The sequence below is a fragment of the Salvelinus sp. IW2-2015 genome, linkage group LG25 (genome assembly GCF_002910315.2).
Source record: "Salvelinus sp. IW2-2015 linkage group LG25, ASM291031v2, whole genome shotgun sequence".
Taxonomy (NCBI): domain Eukaryota; kingdom Metazoa; phylum Chordata; class Actinopteri; order Salmoniformes; family Salmonidae; genus Salvelinus; species Salvelinus sp. IW2-2015.
This window is the reverse complement of record NC_036865.1, coordinates 20,277,907-20,297,444: the sequence shown is the minus strand read 5'-3', so window position 1 is coordinate 20,297,444 and position 19,538 is coordinate 20,277,907. Positions and strand designations below refer to the sequence as shown.

General features: G+C 43.6%; 2 protein-coding genes across 2 annotated transcripts in view; one reads left to right on the top strand and one right to left on the bottom strand.

Moving 5' to 3' along the window:
* Positions 1–9,855, top strand: part of sh2d4ba (SH2 domain containing 4Ba) — a 26,323-nt gene extending 16,468 nt beyond the window's left edge. Inside the window, exon 8 of the mRNA XM_070434980.1 lies at positions 5,817–9,855. Within this exon, the coding sequence (XP_070291081.1) occupies positions 5,817–5,909 (93 nt within the window). The 3' untranslated portion in view covers positions 5,910–9,855. The remainder of the gene's footprint in view (positions 1–5,816) is intronic.
* LOC111951762 (tetraspanin-14) lies at positions 8,241–19,315 on the bottom strand. Its single transcript, XM_023969964.1, has 9 exons — positions 19,224–19,315; positions 18,400–18,488; positions 16,813–16,863; positions 15,094–15,240; positions 13,313–13,483; positions 12,761–12,886; positions 12,209–12,259; positions 10,866–10,979; positions 8,241–10,787 (listed from the first exon to the last, which is right to left on the bottom strand). Exons 2-9 carry the CDS (start codon positions 18,478–18,480, stop codon positions 10,719–10,721), a joined length of 810 nt encoding a protein of 269 aa, XP_023825732.1. The 5' UTR covers positions 18,481–18,488; positions 19,224–19,315; the 3' UTR covers positions 8,241–10,718.
* Positions 19,316–19,538: the final 223 nt, after the last annotated feature.

Sequence of the window (19,538 nt, the reverse complement as noted above, 5' to 3'; positions counted from 1 at the left end):
AGCGGTGGATGGACAGCTCCTTCCGGGGGTGAATGACTGGCGATACCCCCATTTCAAGAATAACCTTTTGTATCAGGTGTTGCGCCAACAGGGGGGACATTGAAAGGTATTGTTGCTGCCACGACGGTACGTGGGAACCGTTCTTCAGCTGGCCCACACRCACCTGTTGGGGGCGCACCTGGGAATGGAGAAGACCTGGGAACGGATCACCGCCTGGTTCCACTGGCCTGGGATGAGGATGACCGTGGAAGATTACTGTCGCAGCTGCCCGGGGTGTCAAATGACTGCCCCAAAGGCACACTTCCGAAACCCACTGGTCCCCTACCGATCATCTGGGTGCCCTTTGAACACATCGCCATGGACATAGTGGGACTCCTGGTAAAAACAGCAGGAGGACACCGGTACATCCTGGTAATAGTGGACTATGCCACTCGGTATCCCGAGAACATTCCCCTACGGGCGGCGGTATCCAAGGGAATCACCCGGAAGCTGTTCCACCTCTTTAACCGGGTGGGCATCCCAAACGAGATCCTGACAGACCAAGGTACTGAATTTATGTCCCGCCTAATGAAAGATTTGTGTGCTCTCCTGCAGATCAAGCAGATCCGGCCCTCTGTCTTCCACCCGCAGACGGATGGGCTCGTCGAGCGGTTCAATAAAATGCTCAAACAAATGCTGCGGAAGGTCATCGAGCAGGACGGAAAGAACTGGGACCAGCTACTACCCCAGCTAATGTTCTCAATCCGAGAAGTACCCCAGTCCTCCACTGGGTTTTCCCCTTTTGAACTCCTCTACGGGAGGATGCCACGAGGCCTACTGGACCTAGCCAAGGAGGTGTGGGAAGCCCAACCAACCCCCTTACGCAGCATGGTAGAGCACGTGGAGACGATGAGGGAGCGGATGACAGCCATATGACCAGTTGTGAGGGAAGGCCCAAAGCGCCCAAGTCCACGTCTACAATCGGGGAGCCCAGCCCCAAGAATTCCAGTCGGGAGACAGGGTGTTGGTCTTAATCCCCACTGCCGAAAGTAAGTTCCTGGCAACATGGCACGGGCCATACGAGGTGATCGAGAAGCTGGGACCTGTCAATTACCGCGTACGGCAGCCGGGGAGACGGAAACCCCAACAGATTTACCACGTGAACCTGTTGAAGAAGTGGCACGAGAGGACAGCCTTGGCCGTGTTATGGTCAGGACCCAGGACGCCAACGGTACCAGTGGTGGTCCCGAGCAATGAGGACCTCGACCCAGCCCAGAAGCAAGAGCTCAGGGAGCTCGTCGATCGGAACACGGCAGTGTTCTCCGAGAAGCCGGGCCGCACGACCGTCATTGAACACCACATCTGTACCCGGCCCGGGGAAACGGTACGAAAGAGGCCATATCGGATTCCGTAGACCCAAAGGAAGGCGCCCCATCGTGTTGGTGCCCAAACCGGACGGTAGCCTGCACTTCTGTAATGATTTCCAGGGTGTGAACGACATAAGCTTGTTCGATGCCTACCCCATGTTGAGGATGGACGAGCTCATCGACCGATTGGGAAAGGCCCGGTACATCAGCACCCTTGACCTGACCAAAGGATATTGGCAGGTACCGTTGGCAGCCTCCTCCCGGGAGAAGATGGCGTTTTTGACCAGACGGATTGTATCAGTACCGGGTGCTCCCGTTCGGTCTCCACGGAGCCCCGCTCACATTCCAGCGACTGATGAATAAAGTACTTCGACCCCACCAGCAGTACGCAGCGGCCAATTTGGATGATATCATCATCCACAGCCAAGTTTGGAAGAGGACCTGACGCGCCTCCAGGCGGTGCTGGACGCGCTCAGCCGGGTTGACCGCGAACCCCAAGAAATGCAAACTAGGGTTCGAGGGGATGGAGTACCTGGGGGTATTTGATCGGACGGGGGACGTACAGGCCCCAAGGAGAGGAAGGTCACGCGTACGTGGACTTGGGCCCATTCCACGCACCAAGACACAGGTCAAGTCCTTCCTAGGACTGGCAGGATACATAGTCGGTTTATCCCCAACTTTGCGGCCATAGCTTCCCCCCTCACTGATCTAACCAGGCCCGCTTCGCGAAAGTACAGTGAAATTGATCGGACGAGTCAGAAGGGCGTCTCAGCTGCCTGAAGGAAGTGCGTTGTCTCCATTCCGATTCTCGTAGACGCCGATTTCCAGGTGCCGATGGTTTCCAGACAGATGCATTGTGATACGGGGCTAGGGGCCGTTTATCCCAGATACACGATGGGGAGGAGCACCCCATCACTGTACAATCAGCCGAAAGCTGATACCTAGAGAAAAAAAGTACTCCATTGTGAGAAAGGGTGTCTAGCGGTGGATGGACAATAAACACTCAAGTATTACCTGTTTAGGTTACCCACTTCACCCTGGGTCACGGAACATGCTCCCTGGTTGGATGGCCAGGGGAAGGACACAAACGACGGGTCACCAGGTGGTTTTTGTCCCTTCACGCTTCCTTTTTCTGTTGTACACAGGTCAAGGGGTCGAGCATAGGATAATAGCGGCATGACCTATCGTAGAATGGGAGCTATGTGCACTGATTGAGCAGTCCCTCCCCGACAGAGTTTCTATGGGGGGGGGGGTTGGGGGGGGGTGGTACCAGCAGGTCAGCCACCAGGGGAACCGTCGCAGGCTGGTGACAGACGGCGTATACATCACGAGGCAATGGCTCCATCTGCTGGACGTGCCAGGTCCGTTGGGCTCTCCGGCCAGGACTAATTGGGATTTGGTGAGTAAAAATGATTGCTCACCAGCTGTACAAGTCCCATAAAGCTGCCAGAAGGGCAGCACACAGGGAAGAGACTGGTGGAGAAAAGGACTCCCGTATAGTTGGGGACGGTACCAGAGTTAACAGGAGGGAGTTCAGTTTTTGATCCCCACAGGGTACAGCAAGACCCGGAGCCCAGAAGACGGTATCCCGGAGAGGGTCTCTTGGGGAGACCTATCTTTTCTTTGGACTAGGTTTACTTTTTTAATAACACCTTTGAAACTGAGCTAATCCTACTCTGTCCGTGTCTGATCTGTGTAAACGTTTTGATCCAACCCCCTGGTCTGCCACAATCTCAAGGATGATCAATGTAAACAGGATGCACCTGAGCTCAATTTAGAGTCTAATAGCAAGGGGTCTGAATAATTATGTATTTATTATGTATAAGGTTATGTATAAGGTATTTCTGTTTTTTTATTTTTAATACATTTGCAAAAATGTCTAAAAACCTGTTTTAGCTTTGTCATTATGGGGTATTGTGTTTTGATTGATGAGAAGAAAAAAATATTTTATCCATTTTAGAATAAGGCTGTAACGTAGCAAAATGTGGAAAAAAAGTCAAGGGGTCAGAATCCTTTCCGAATGCACTGTAGATACGTAATATGCAAGCAGTAAACACCAACAGACAAACAACAGCTGTTGATAAAAATGTATAGCGCAGACATATGAGACAGTCATGTAATGACTGTAGGGCAGTGGTACTCATTGCGCGAGCCCTTCATTTGTGGCTTGCGGTGATTTTCCTATTTTCCATTCATAATACGTAGTAATGGTGCAATTTCAATTCAAGGTGTTTAATGCAGGCCAGAATCACTTTAATTAATGCAGGCCAGAATCATATATCTAGTTGTCCCTGTACAGCAGATAGATGGCAGTATAGCGCAGCTGTTGAACAGAAAGGCCGAAATAGAACGTTTGCCGAAATAGAACGAAACTGCTCAGCTACAGCGACCGACACATGTCAGTTTACTACTAGCTAATTTTGCAGTCTGGTCGACATGGATCGATTTATTGTAAAAAAWWAAAAWAAWTGACAATGAAAATGTGGGGGAAGAGCTGGAGAATAACGTGACAGCTATAAACGAACCACCGGAGAACCAGGAAAATCAGGAAGATGGCGGCGGGGAAATGCAGCTAGCTAACGTGGCTCCGATGGCTAAGASAAGGATACGGTCGATTCAAGAATAACACAGAAAGTTCCAAAAGAAAWGGACAGACAAGTATTTTTTGTACTGCATAATGGGACTAGCTCACTTTGTCTTATTTGCCAGAAGGCAGTCAATTGTTTTAAACGAGCAAATTTAGAGCGACATGTCCAGTTACACCATGCCKCCTTTGACAAAACATATCCGCCACAAAGCAACCACAGAAACAACAAAATAGCGCAKGGACAGCTCAAGGGACAACAACAAATGATGGACAGTTCTAGCACMGTTGCAGAGGCAACATATGAGATTGCTTGGATACTCGTGAGAAACAAGGCCTTCACAGACTCTTGTCAAATAATGTTTTTTGGCCCGCAGCCGAAATATTGTATGCTGATTTCACAAACAAGGAAGCTATTTTAAAGCAAATTAAGAGACTGCAACTCTCAGACTCGACCATAACAAGACACATAAAATACATCAGCAAGCAATTGATGACTGACATATCCGTGGCGCTGTGTTTTAGTATTGCGCTTGACGAAAGCGCTGATGTAAGTGACATTCCCCAATTATGTGTTTTGGTCCGTTTCCCTCAAAACGAGTCGTTCGGATAGGAACTTTTATGTTTACTGACCCTTCAAGGCAAACACGAGGAGAGGATATTCTGAAAGCCCTTGTTACATTTGTTGCTGATAATAATATTGACTGGTCAAATCGGGCATATGTGTGCACTGACGGCGCCCTAAATATGTTAGGGAATAAGAAGGGACTCATAGGCCTGATYAGAAAGAGAGAGGATGTTCCCGAATTTGTTACATTTCATTGTATCATTCATCAGGAAGCACTTGTGGCTAAACTCAAAGACTGTGACTTACAGAATGTGATGCAGCAAGTCGTACTCGTGGTGAATATTATTATTGCGAGGGTACTGAATCACCTGCAATTCCGCGAGTTYCTGGAGGAATACCAGACAGAATACGTTGACTTGATATTTCACAATGAGGTGAGATGGCTGTCTCGTGGCAGAGTTTTGAAAAGAGGAGCCAGAGCTGGATGATCCACAGTGGATATTAAAGCGGAACACGGTGAATCTCCAGCTCCAAGGGAAAGCTAAAACTCCGGGCAAAATGCTGCGTGTGGTCACAGCATTTCAAAATAAAATCCAACCCAGACATACTGCAACATTTMAGCTATGATGCATTTGTGCGTGTGTTGAAAGAGTTTGAGTCAAGATTCAAGGATATCATGGAGTACAAGAAGTTTTTCAACATCATTGAGAACCCCTTTCATGTGCAAGTGTCCTGACAGTGCTGGAATACAGTGAGATAGTYGAGCTGCAGGCAAATGACACATTGCAAGGTGAACTAAGATCAGGTGTTACCCATTTCTGGAGCCTTGTGTCAGACACAGAGTATCCACTTCTGAAGCAGTGTGTGCAAAAGGTGACATCATTTTATGTCAGCACTTATTCATGTGAATCAACATTTTTAACAATGAATATTGTGAAATAAAAACAGAGAAACAGTCTGACCAATGTACACSTGGATTGCCTCACAAGGATAGCAACTACAGACTATAAATTTAGAATGAATTCAGTCGAGCAGAAGGGACATTTTCGCATATCCAACTYATGAGATAACCWTTAATATGSGTCTTATACATGTGATGTAGCCTATGTGATGTGCTGTACATCAAATCAATTGCATGTGCTCTATTGCTCTCAATTTGCTCTCAATTGATGATAATGGAAGAAAAAGTACGACAAATTAAAGATCTGTGCGGCCCTCTGAATGATTGTCTCAACCCAAAGTGGCCGCCTTACAAAAAATTGTGAGTAACACTGCTGTAGGGTTTGTTCCGATGATCTGTCTGTCTGACTGTCTCTAGGAGGAGGTGATCACCACATCAGGAGGAGAGCTTCTGCAGGAGGCATGTAAACGTACAGTCTCAGCCACGGACTATGGGGGGCTCTTCCAATGACACCCCCCCTACACACTGTCAGGTCACTATGAACCCCTTTCTGCTCCCTGCAATGTTACTTTGACCTCCCCCCACTGGATTCCCACAGTGAGCTCAGTCTTTCTCCAGGCATGGAGCCATGTCTTCAGWCTCTAACCATTCCACAGGACTGTCTACAGACATCCGTTCCCCCAGTAGCATSTTGCATGCGCCTCGCCACTAGCTGTTGCAGTGGGGAATTATTGGTAAACAAATTGCTGCTACAAGCTGTTTGGAAACTGMAAACTGTCTAACATGAGAGAGGAGTGAGCCATTGAGATATACATTGTTTCTACCTGAGAAGTTACACAACTGTTGAGCAACAGTGCAATTCAGGACAAGATCAAGCTCTTAGGGAAAGAGCAGACTGTGTACGCGGGTAAGTAGACAGACACCAGAGGCAACAAGGAACAGAGGTGGATTGTTAAAAGTGTCTCGCATCTGTCAAACACTCCTTTTGACACTATTTCTTGTTGAAGACAAAGATTCTCACTTTGTACTTATGCAAACTTATGATGAGAGAAAGAGCTACTTCCCCACTTGAGACACAAAACACATTCAGATTAAACAAAGGTTGTCTCAGATGTTATGCTTTTAGGGAGTACTAAAGCTTCAAAGTGGAGTCATAGAGGACTTGTTTTTATGCACTCATTCCTATTGGGAATCTGTTGTCATCCTGATTGGGCTTTGTTCCTGGGCAAGACTGCAGTTGAAGGAGAGAATTTGCATAGAAATCACTGACATACAAATTACATATACCGAATGAATGCACATCCTCCTCCCAGTTAAAGGTACTATAAGAAGGAAGTATTCATAATTCCTTGAGGTCCACCCATCTTTAAAATGAATGGAGCAACTGCCCTCCTGTTCATGATACAAGACTAGTGCTGTCGCAGCACTGACAGCTTTTTCCATGCAAGTGATAGCCTCACTGCACCCGAGTGGGTAACCAGAGCTCTTCTTTTCCAATGGCCAGAATCATTCAGCAGTTAGAACAGCCAATACTAAACAGCACTATGCTAATGCCGCCACCCCCCAGTTAACATYATCAACACACACTCCCACCCACCCKGCAAACACACAGTCAATTATAAGCTCAGGTTTCCACAACACTGGGACGCAGCATTTTCCTGGCTAGTATAGATAGGCTGCTGTAGTAACGCAGCAAGAGAGATTGTTGTGTGGCAGGCAGCCTTTGTCCAGCTTTAGGTGTCAGTTTCTCAGCAGTAGGTCCAGCATTAATCAGTGAGCTGGGTGGTCAGTCTGTTTAGAGCAGCCAGTAAGTAGTCAGCCACAGACACACAAAGCTACACTGAATATCAACTTTATCAGTCTGTCACTCATCAACCTGTGGAAAACAGAGAAAAAAAGGTCCCGTGGGCATCAAAGATGGAATTGTTCCTACTACTTTGCCCCAAAAACAATAAAACGCTTTGTCTAATATAGAGGGATTTTGTTTTCCTATCAGGCAACACTTTTTCCGGGCAGGCAATAGCTGTATATGGAGTTACTGCCGGTCTCTGCTCTAAATGGTTTGGACTGTCCTTCCTGTCTCACATGGTCACTTCATCAAAACTGAGGAGGTACTGTTGTGGCCGTTGTTTTTACACAGCACATTCTGCAGAAATGACTCAAAACACAAATGGTCAGAAACAGAAATTGGCAAGCGACACATTGTCACCAGCAAATTACACAGATCTGTTCTTTCATGCGATAAATTACTTTAATCTTCTTGGAGWTAAAGGATAGACTATATACATTGTATAAATGTTGCTTTGTGAATAGTATACTGCCTTGACATGTACAGAATTTCTTAACTGCAGGGAATCAATTACCAAAATTAGGGTAGTCACATTTCACATAATCGCCACAATTAAGTAGTTGCCAACACCCTAAAGATAACAAGCCAATTCTAGGGCTTGAAAAAAACAATCACAATTATGACTATCAATTTATAGTGTAGTATCTACACTGTCTAAAATGTTGCAAGATTTCAAAATAAACGTTTTTAATAACTCTTACATGAAGGCTGTTCAGGACTTCTGGTCATTTCCCATTATGAACACAAGAGGGCTCTAAAACACAATTAAGTCAGTACTTTTTAGAATAAAGTTGCCTTTGTTTTTTTGGGGCAAAGCCAATATGTCTGTGTTTACAAAGGAAGCCCATTTCTGATATTTTGCCCAATTATTACCAAGAACTGATCTGATTGGTCAAAAGATCAAATAGTGGGGGYAAAATATTAGAATTGGGGTGCCTGTGTAAATGCAGCCATTTTAATCTGTGATGATTAATAACACAGGGAAATTTAACAAAAATGGACAAACATACTTTATTGCTTATAAAAACCTATCCAGAATTAATAAAATTCACATTTACAAAATGTAATTTGGTAAAACAGAGAACATCTACATGTGAAAAAAAGTCCCTTTTGTTAAAAACACTCCCATGATCACATGGAAGCAATCTGTAACACACGCACACAAAATTATGTTAAACTACATAAAAGACCTTGACCATCAGATGTGTAAATGGGAGTTGATGGCCTGAATGAAAGTCCTTTAATTTGATCTTGTAATGTATGGCATATAACTCAAGCATAGCATTCARCAGCTGTAAAGATATCCTCATTCAACAATTACATTATTGTCAATCGGCAGACACTCTTACACAGAGCAATTAGGGTTAAGTGCTTTGCTCAAGGGCATGTCAGATTTTTCACCTAGCAGACTAGGGGAGTCGAACCAGTGTCCTTTCGATTACTGGCCCAATGCTCTTAACCGCTAGGCTACCTGKCATTATGTAAAGCTCCCCATTCTGGTATGAGGACAGCAGTGGRGGGGGAATGAGCAGGGCATCATTGGACAGGATGAAGGTAACGCAAGCTCAATGTGTGTAGGCACTGGCAGTTATCTAGCTTGCAGCAAACACCTCCGCTGAAAACGCTTTCAGAAGGCTTGGGGTAATGTTTCAGGAAGTCTGTGCTCATTCTGTGGCCAGAGGTCACTTGGATGTGGGCTGGGTGTCTTGTTGAGGTGTAAAGGCTGAGCAGAGGAGACACGAGTTGGGCATCAAAACCCCCTGTACAGTTGTAATTGTATCTATTCTACATAAAGTGCCTCCGGGTAGCCCGATCAGACATTGTATTTAATATCTAACAAGAGGAGAGTAGAACAGCTCAGCACATTTAAGCTAAAATTAAAAATTAAAAATTAAATTAAAAAGGCGCTGACTGGGTTTGCGTTTGTGAATGTGTTTAGAAAAACAGATCATCATCAAGATAAGACAGTAAAAATTATTCAAGACATTATAGGTGAATACAATCAAAACTTTCACCATGCAGGCAGATAACCAGGTCTAGTGATGTGATCACAGCACGATCCCGGCTATAGGTTGATGGGATGTGAGCACTATGATCAGATCTCACCTGTAGTTCAAGTGGCCCATGCTGCTGTGGATGTCTCCCTGTCTGTCTGGGCGAGASACACCGGGCTCTGTGTCTCCACTGCTGCACTTGCCCAAGCTTCCTTGGCTGGAGTCAACACAACAGCAAAATAATCAAACTCAGCTACTCTGAGTCAACAAGCTAACAACTAATACTTCACTTAGGGGTCATCTAAGACTGATCAAAATAAAACATGTCATCTACACACACACATTGCATCAACAGTTGTTTCCCTTAAGTTGTGTGTCTACATGACCGATACGCAACGCTAGTTGGCATGATGCAGTGCACATTGTGGAATGACAAGTATGTATGACAAGTTGTGAGACACATGACTGCTAGAAAAGACAAGGCATGATGGACAATAGGTCAGAGGTTCAGCTGTGCACTTTTGGTTTTGACCGGCTGCAGACTGATTCTAATGGTTTAAAAAGGTAGACTCAGCTAAATGACTGCCACGAGCAGCACCACAGATATTGAGAAGAGCAAGATGCAAGACTTATCGCTCAACACAGTATCTGCGCATGTGCACGGGTTCGCTTCACTCTTTACAGCATTGTAGGTACAGAATAAAGAGAAGTTGAGCCTCGCACTTTGTTGTTGTGGAAATTGACCCACCATGCGGTTTACTTTCTGCATCTACTTCACATCGCTGAGTCTACCTTTAAAATAGAGCTGCATTTCTCATGTTTAGCTGAGGTAAGGGACAATGGTGGTCCCAGTTGAAAGCCTGTCACATAACAGTGCCGAAATCCTGTTGTTTCAGATTGAGCTCTAGGGCGAGGTCTTATATCGGAGCCATTGCAGCTGCACTGACGTGGTAAACTCCTCCTCCTCCCCCAGTCTGATATGCTACCATTCTACTCATGAAACACTGCAGGCTAGAGAACACACCTTTCAAACCTGTGCGACGACTTATATTGTTGTTTTTGGATCATTGAGGTATGATGTATTGACCCAGGAAACTACCTGGGTTTATTGGTTAAGACGCTGTCCCCGGGAAAGAGGAAAACATTCACTGTGTCTGAGGCAAACCATACAAGAATGTATCTAATTACAAAAACAAAGGGAAACCCAGGGTGTATTTTTAAGTCCGACTGCAATCCTGTGAGAGAAGGCACATAAGAGCCGTGAGTTGAATAAGGCGGATTAATGTCCACTGTGCAGGCTCTGCAGAGGTATCCCATCTCCAGAGACTGACAGAACAGTCCAAAGATAACATGRCACAGGTATAGAAGTATTCTTGTCCCWTGCCATGCCTCAGAGYGAGATCAGAGAGAGGGAGGAATGTATGGTGGATAGTCCCAGTACTGTCCTCTGTAGGCCTATGCATTCCACCACACCACTCAGTAGTAGTTAAACTTGACCTTCTCAATGTCACCGATCAGTGTCCGAGCAAAGAAGATGCCCATCATCTGAGAAGTGAGAAGAATTCACAGCATTAGCTTAGAACATATCCACATGTAGTGTCATTTCAATATACTTATATTTACCTGGAGTACAGATATAACGATGAATACTCCAGCTATTATGTAGATATTCCGAGGCAGCCACTCCTCCAAGGCTGGGATGCAGCCCTTGACGTAAATGGCGTTACTCCAGACCCCCTGCAACAGGAAATGACAGCTATATAGAATGCTCTTCCACACCTTCGTATATACCGGCTTACTCAKATCACCTTACTACAACTCTTGGTGCATGTAATGTATCTTATAAAGGCTAGATCCAACAGATTGCTTTTTCAAATACTAAAGATTTAACACCAAGTGTGTGTCTTCAAGAAGTTTCCAGAATTTTAACAAAAACGTACTTTCTGCTATTGTGTAACCTTCATCCATGACAGCCTATGAAAACATCTTAGTGAAATTGATAGAGCATCATAAAGGGCAGAGGAAAGGTCAACGTTGGCAAATATTTGGTTCTTCTGCAATGAATTGAGTCAGCTATGATGAAAAGCAAAACTCAGCTCTTCCATTTTCGGCATAAAAAAAAAAAACATTTATCTATGCGCATCTGCAGTGTCTAAGACGTTTTTCCTGATCAGCAAAGACAAATAAGTCTGCCTTGAAACCTTGTTGTAAACCCCTGTATGGTTCTTCCGTCTCCCAAACTAATAACAATGAAGACAAATAGTTCATTCTGAGCCAGGGYACCAGAACCAATGTAAAACAGGGTGAATGTGAAAAACACCAATTTAAACCCCAACTTGAAGAGCGACCACTGAAACACTAGGCCAAAATATAGATGAAGAATAATTTATTTTCAGCCTGCCGCTCTCCGTAGCGACAGATTCACAGGGGCAGAAGGGAGCCTACCACGACATGTGTTTATCCCATTTGGGTAATGGGAAGAAAAGACACTGTCAATACAGAGTTTAAATGACCTGCKACTAAAGCCTGTATCATCTACCGTTTAGAAATGGAAGTTCATTCTGCACTGAAATTGCCCCTTAAACTTACTCACAATACAAAATATTTTCCTTTCACAGCAGTAGTTTTAATACAGCTAGTACAGAGGCGGATTGACGCAAACAGTAGACATGGATGCATATATAGGTGATATAAAGACAGTTCGGGATATTTAACACTAGTTTGCAATTGCGGTAACGCTAGTTGGAAACTTCCTTCAAACTGAACGCAGACAAACATTTTATCCACGAGTTCATCCAACTCTGGGGAAGTAGATAAAGGGCTTCATTGCCAAAACCCTGAAGTATCCCTTTAAACAGACACGCAGTAGGATATAATGAAGAGAAAAAGCTTTGGATAAAAGCATCTGCTAAATAGCATATATTATGTACACATGTATGTGATGTGTGCGCTGGATAGTGTCATACCTTTGGACCTTTACGGACATCATATCCACACTGGGTGTTTAAAACGGTGTCCTGAGGAGAGAGAAACAGCTCGATTTAGTACCGGCAGTGTCAAGGACTAACAAGAAGCATAACTAAAAATGAGTATGACAGTGGGAGTTGTAACACGAGAACAGAGTGACTTATTCAGAGGAGACAAATACTGATGGAGCAATGACACCAATGGCGTATTTCCATACAGGATTTGACCAGTGTTTCACTCAAAATAAAAATCAGGCRTTTCAGTTTCAACCTACGCAGCACAGCACCCATGTCTCACTTGGGGCCAAAGCRCAGGCCACTGGTACTTTTCAGCTGGCATTTACATAATMGCTAACTGAACTTTAACACCGTCTCACAAAGCAGCTGTTTTGATTATGCAGAGGTTGTTGATTCTGCTCTTCACAAGTCCTCACTGTCAGCCCTAGCTATACAAACACATTTTCCCTAGTATAACATAAGGGTGTATACACTAGTGCTGCTTTTCCACTGTTACACAAAAGAGACATGGAGAGACGGGCAGAGAGTACTTACTGCAGGGTCACTGAGGCAGCAGGAGAAGGGCACTCCACACCTTTCTCTGCTGGGGTTGTTGACGGTGCAGTTGAAGTAGAGATTCAGGTTCCAGTCATCAGGCTCCTTGGCTCCGCAGCAGTYGTTCTAGGACAGACAGTAGAGGGGAGTTTGAGTCAGAGATGGTTCTAACTAACCAAACACACTGAAGCGTCTTCATACCACACATCTGACAGTGTAGGACTGAGCATACAGTACATATACACTGGGAGGACAACAGTTCAGGTCTCATCAGGTCCCCAGAGAACAGGCCATTGTAGCYAGACTTATGAAAACAAGCACACACTAACACTGGAATGTATGAACAATCTCTGAGTGGTTAGTAGGAAAGGAAACAATGTGACAGAAAGGATGTGAGAGACAACATGAAACAAAACAGCAGCAAGACATTATCAGGGAGGGGAAAGAGGCACTGGTTAAAACATCACCTTGTCTCACAATCCCTTTCTCTGCCTCTATATCCCATTACCCACCCCCACAGCCAGAACGTGCATAGCTCTCCCTCTCTCCTACCATCTTTTGCAGGGAGTCGATGAGGTTCTGCAGGTCGATGTCCTCTCTGTAGGCCTTGACGTTGGCCAGGAAGAAGTCATTGATCCACTCCCTGACGTTGTCCTGAAAGACAAACGCCAGCACGGCTGCCGTCAACTCCAGGAAGAAGATGAACCCGATGACCCCTGAGAACTGAAGGAGAGAAACAAGCCATTTACCCGTGGTGAGACTAATAGAGGYGCATCAGAGTCAGACACAGAAAAACAGGACAGTCGTGTTCGCGGTAGCATGAGTAGACAAAACTAAAAAAAAGAATTGCATACCCTTATCAATAGAGAAGTGTTATCACAATACCAACATTTTACTAATGATTCGATACCAGGCCAAGAATAGCGATACCACAAAAGAAAACGATTCTGAGTGGCCTAGCGCCCGGTTCATCCCGTCCCTGTGATACTTGCGCATAACGTTTAGAAAACAGGAACATGTGCTACATCAACAACCTTTCACTGATATTCACACTCCTACTCAACACGTATAGTATTCAACATCACACTAACATAATACTGGATAGAACAGCTGATTTTCTCACATTTTCAAAGGCCTACCTGTGTTTTGGCTGGAGGAATACACATGCATAATGATCTGCATGTCATTGTGGCAATAAGGAGGAAAACACAGCATGAAACCTTTACCTCTTCATTAAAAACAGACAGATGCTCCCTCCGTCTCCCACACACTAGGCCTACCTGTTAAATTATCTAGCAACAGCTGTGGTGGACATTGCCTGCAGTCAGCATGCCAATTGCACAAAGTTGTGCACAAAATTTGAGAAATAAGGTTTTTGTGCGTATAGAAAGTTTCTGGGATGTTGCATTTATATTTTTGTTCAGTGTATATAAAATATGCGTTAAATCATGCAGAAAATTWAAAATGGTAGCTCCAGTAATACGGGCAATGTTTTTTTGCCATTTGAGCTAAAGACAAGATATTTTCTCTACTGTAAAGCTGCAAGTATGCCTGTCACTAAGCTGTGCTGTATTTATCCTCTGGCACTCAAAGGCTGATTGACAGTGAACTTGCACAGCCTACTCAGACTGGCCTGTGCTTTATGAAATGATACATTCTATCGACTTTGCTCGCACTGCTCCAATGTAACAGAAGACTCATCAGGGTGTGCATCCCCACTCGCCATCACAGCTAAATTCTATTTTAAAAACTGACTGAGGAATAGATGCGCAGACAGAGCGGACTGAGAGAAGCAGGTGAGTGATGGCTGGAAGGGGATGTGGCTGCCGGCTGGCTGATTACAGCTCCCACACTTGATATATGCATGAAAGTGAAGTGGATATTATTGGACTGGGGCATTCAAGAGATTAGCGTTGCTTAAAAAAAAAATCCACCTGAATTTATAAAACACMTACATAACATTTTATAACAGGTGCCAGCAGATTCTTTAGATTGGTAGGGCTGAAAAATGTAGTACTGTCACATGAAACTTTACTACGGTTTTCTTAAAAGTTGGRATCTTAAGTATCATGATGTTTTGATACTGTGATATTACCGTGCAACACTACAATGCAGGATGTGGTGAATGAAGGAATCCCTTACTCATAGATTTCCACTCAAGATAGACACCCATTGTTAGTCATAGGATGAGGAATCAACTGTGGAGCATGTCTGACTCATGGAGCACAAGCTGGGCCAACAGAGGTGCATGTTTGTAAGGGCAGCTCAAATATATTTACCAGTATGCTATGAGACACYGAGAAAAAGGATTGTTTAAGGGGTGTGGTACTCACAAATTTGAGGAGGCAAATGTTCTCCCTGAGTGCACCTACACATCCTGCGAAGCCCAGGATGAAGGTGATACCTCCCACAGCCAGCACCAGCCACACAGGGTCAAAGCCATGTAGCCGTGTCACCTGGGTCAGGTCCAACAGCACACCCTATAGGTGAGAGAGCAGTCGAGTTAAAGGCCTAGTGCAGTCAAAAAGATGARATTTCTCAAATATAGATATAGCCACACAATGTTGGAATAATACTGTGGTATTGCAAAAATGATAATGCTCTTTAAAGTCCAAGAGTTGTTTGAATAGACTGACTGTTTTGGTGAGATGGAGGTTTGGCCTTCAACAGTGACATCACCAGGCAGTCAATTAGTTAAACCAATAAGTTCCAAACATCTTACAATAACAGCTAGTTTTCAGTTTTTCCCACTCCCAAAACAGCCCTAACAAAATTATTGCTCTTTGCTAAGATGCTATTGATTTATTTTTTACCATTTTAATTGAAAAACAATTCCAGTAAGGTACTTAATTGGTACCCAGAAAGGATTTGTTAGAGACTTTAACATCAGACTTTAACAGTTGAGCCAACAGACCCCCAGGCTATTGTGTATGGCGACACAGGACCGAAGTCTGGTCAATTATTTGAAATCTATTTTGCTCATTTTTTCCCGGTGAGCTCAATTCGCATATTGCAGTTTCTATAGATATAAATCATATCAAGCCTTTACTGTGCGATGTAGTAGGGAGTAATAGTTTCCAACAAGCCAATATCCTATATACCTTTGTGCAGAAWWTMTTMTAATTACCTACAATGACCATAATCCATCTARTTGTCATAAGAGAGCCCGGACTGCTAAATTAGGTTAGAATGTGCGAGGGGGTAGAGAGCAGTTGCTTCACAAGGTATCTCTKCCTGAAAATACATGGTTGGTATCCAGCAGTGACAAGTTTGCCTTATTTACTTTAAAGAACTAAAACAATACTGATTTTGTCAAACAGCATAGGCAGCAGCTCTATAGAGATTAGATGACCAACAATTGTAATATACACAACTGAAATATTGTATTAAAGGATTGTGAATAAATCGGTAATAAGTGATAAGCAGTAATGGGCAGTCACTAACATGGGCATTTTATTAATTGTTTTATTCTGTGTTGGGACAGCATTCAACACAATGCATTTAATGTTTCCTTTTTTTTTTCAATAGAAACTGAAAACAGATTTTTAATAATCAAACTGAAACGGCCCTAAAAAAGCACTAATCACTCAGCACTAAACACTGATGACACACAGAGGCTGATATAATTTCAAGAATAGCATCAACATGCAGGCATTATTTCAAACATTGAATAGATCACGGCGTACCTGTGATTAAAAGCTGCGGTGTTACCTAGTAACATTAATAGGTCCAATACGCATTAGAATAACCTCTAATGTAGTCAAGCGGTTCGACCCTACACAACAGACATTTACATTAAAATGCATTATCAGCTAAAGTTAAGACATGTGTAACAAGAGGGGGAATTACATTTGAATTTGATAATTGTGAATCTTTCAAAAGCTGTGATGAAGTGACTGGATAATCCTGGCTTAAGTATTATACTGCCAATCAGTCTGTGTGTTTAAGGTCTATCTCAAACACAATTATACAAACAGTCATTGGGCAGAGTTCAGTTGTCTCTGTCCAGTGGTGAAACAGTCACAGGGCCATGGTAGAAGCTGCCCACTCACCTTCTCACTCCAGGCCCAGAACCCAATGGCGATGAATGCTGCTCCAGCCAGCTGAGGAAAGAAGCATAGAAAGTATTTTTTCTGGTGTGTTTGTTTGTTTACATCAGGTGTGTTAACTTGTATTTAACCAGGGCATTAGATAGACCTCTGCACACTAAAGAACATTGAAGCATAGTTATAAATAAAAAAAGAGGGATCCTGCTGACCACAAACAGTGACAACAGCTTTAATTACAAAGGGGAAGCAACARAATTAATACATTTTTAAAAACAGGAAGAGCAGTCACAAATGGTTACCACACCCCCTTCCCTATCAAGAGACGAAGTAACACTCTTAACCAGAAAACAAACTGAAACATTTCTACATTTCCTGTTGACACCAAGAGAGGAAACTAGCACCCATCAGACTGAGTCCTGTTCACTCTAAAGCAGGAAGTATGGGCTCTGAATGTTCATTCTCAACTCGATGTTGGCAGGGAATTGATGAAATGTGTAAAGTGGCAGGAAAAASCACAAAACAATATTTTGCACTATTCTTTAATTGACCAAATCAACCAAAGCCATGGCTGTTACCAGTGGAGGATTTTTTTAGAGGGAGAGGCTATGGAAAAAGTACTCTGTAGATAGACAGTGGCACCGGGTCAGCCTGCAGAGGCTGCCATCTGGCCTCCGAGGCAGAAAATGGTTGAATGGAATCAATGTGTTTCCTACAAATTCTTGCATGAAAAGAAAACCCTATTGTTGCAGTATTCTAATATCTGATTTAGGTACTGCTCATGGATGACTCATAGCCAACAGTATATGCATAGCTAGATTCATTGCTTAGCACCAAATGAGACAAGGTGGTGTCATAGTATTTGCATGCCTGAACAGACTTACCACGGTTACCCCATGATATTCAGTTTCAGTCTGAAAGAGGTCTGCCTAAAAAAGACGCAAGAGTCTACGAGCCAAAATGTTGAATACAATTATATTTACACTTACTTAACCGGTTGTCCGTGCTTTTGACGGTAGGTGGTAGAGATAAGGTATCCACAGGAAAGTGTTGATAACGCGACTTTTTGCGGTGCCGGTAGGTTCTGTCGCTTGGATTTTCAATCTCCTGACACATTGCACAATATGTCTGACACATTGCACAATATGTAACCAATAGCCAAATTTAACAGAACGTAGTCAACCGAAGCACGTTTCCTCGCAATCAGCTTGAAGTGTTTGTGAAGTTTGCCAGCTGATTGGGATGGGACAGGTTCGGTCTGTTGTTCGGCCATATTGTGCAAGTGTTTGTTGCGTCAGTATTGAAAACACAACCAGAAATACAAGCCAGCGTACTCAAAGTCTGGTTGATAACACTTCCCTGTGGATATTTTGTCTCAGATTACTTCAGACAACAGAGACAATAGCAGCAGACAATAGGTAAAGTAAGTTGAAGTGAAGTTTGTTCAACATTCTGACTTGTAATGGGACTGTTCGGGAATGCTGAGCCTACATGTTAGAGATGAGTGTAAGTATTTCACTCTTGGGGTCTCAAGAGAGGCTAAGCATTTGCCTGCCTTAAAAGGTTTACAGGGCTACCGCTAGTGCTACTTACCCAAAATATTATGTTGTAGCTAAACATGAGGTACTTGTAGCAGCAGCTGACCTCTTCATTTTCATAACGATAGTAGTGCATCTTTTCCCCTGTGTTGAGACGAGACATAACATTTAGCTAGGTGGCACTGATATAACAGGATGTGAAAGGTTTACCTAGTTAGCTAGTGTATAATCCAGCTGCATCTTCATAAAGGTCAGCAACATATGTTTAGTTATCGCAACTGAAACACTGAATGGTAAGTTAYCTACAACTGATTATTGACAAGCCCAAGGTAGTTTTTAAAACTTATTTGTCCAGCTAGTTAACTAGCTAAACGTTAGTTMACCAATTTCGAGCTAGTTAACGTTAAATAAACGTTAGTCGTTACCTGGCTACCACGTTAACSTTAGTCGGTCAAGACAAACAATTTATACTGCGGCTAACTATCGCTAGAAAACATGGTACAGTAGGTAACTACATGTAAACACAGATAACTTAGCAAGCTAGTTAACGTTAGTTAGCTAACGTTACTAGCCATGGTGGCTTCCCGGGACATAAATATGTGATTTATTGTAAAGTTAAACACATATGCCATTCAATAATTATGCAGCTAAGTATCTAATGTTCCCTTGCTAGATGCCATGCGCTCTCGCTAACGTTCATTAATTTAGCTAGATAACGTTAAGTTAGCTAGCCATTGACTAGGACTCAGCTAACGCTAGCTTCGTTGTTATGCTAACTAACGGTGACGATATTGTTTGTATAACTACTGTAGCTAGCAAACTCGTTACATTTAATCAATTCGTAATACTTATTTTCTTCGTCGCTATCTCAACACTCACCGCTTTGTTGGCTTGGCTGAGTTTTTAAAACTCTTTGGAGACTTTATTCTCGACTTCCCGTAAGGGCAGCAGGCCACGCCCAATTTGTCCGGGCGTGGCCTGCTCCCCTTACTGGATGTGGCGAAAAAAAGTATCCTAAGACTTTTTGTAACAATGACTAACACATTTTTTTAAATTTAACTAGGCATGTCAGTTAAAGAACAAATTCTTATTTACAATGACGGCCTATCGGGGAACAGTGGGTTAACTGCCTTGTTCAGGGGCAGAATGACAGATTTTTACCTTGTCAGCTCAAGGATTGATCCAGCAACCAAT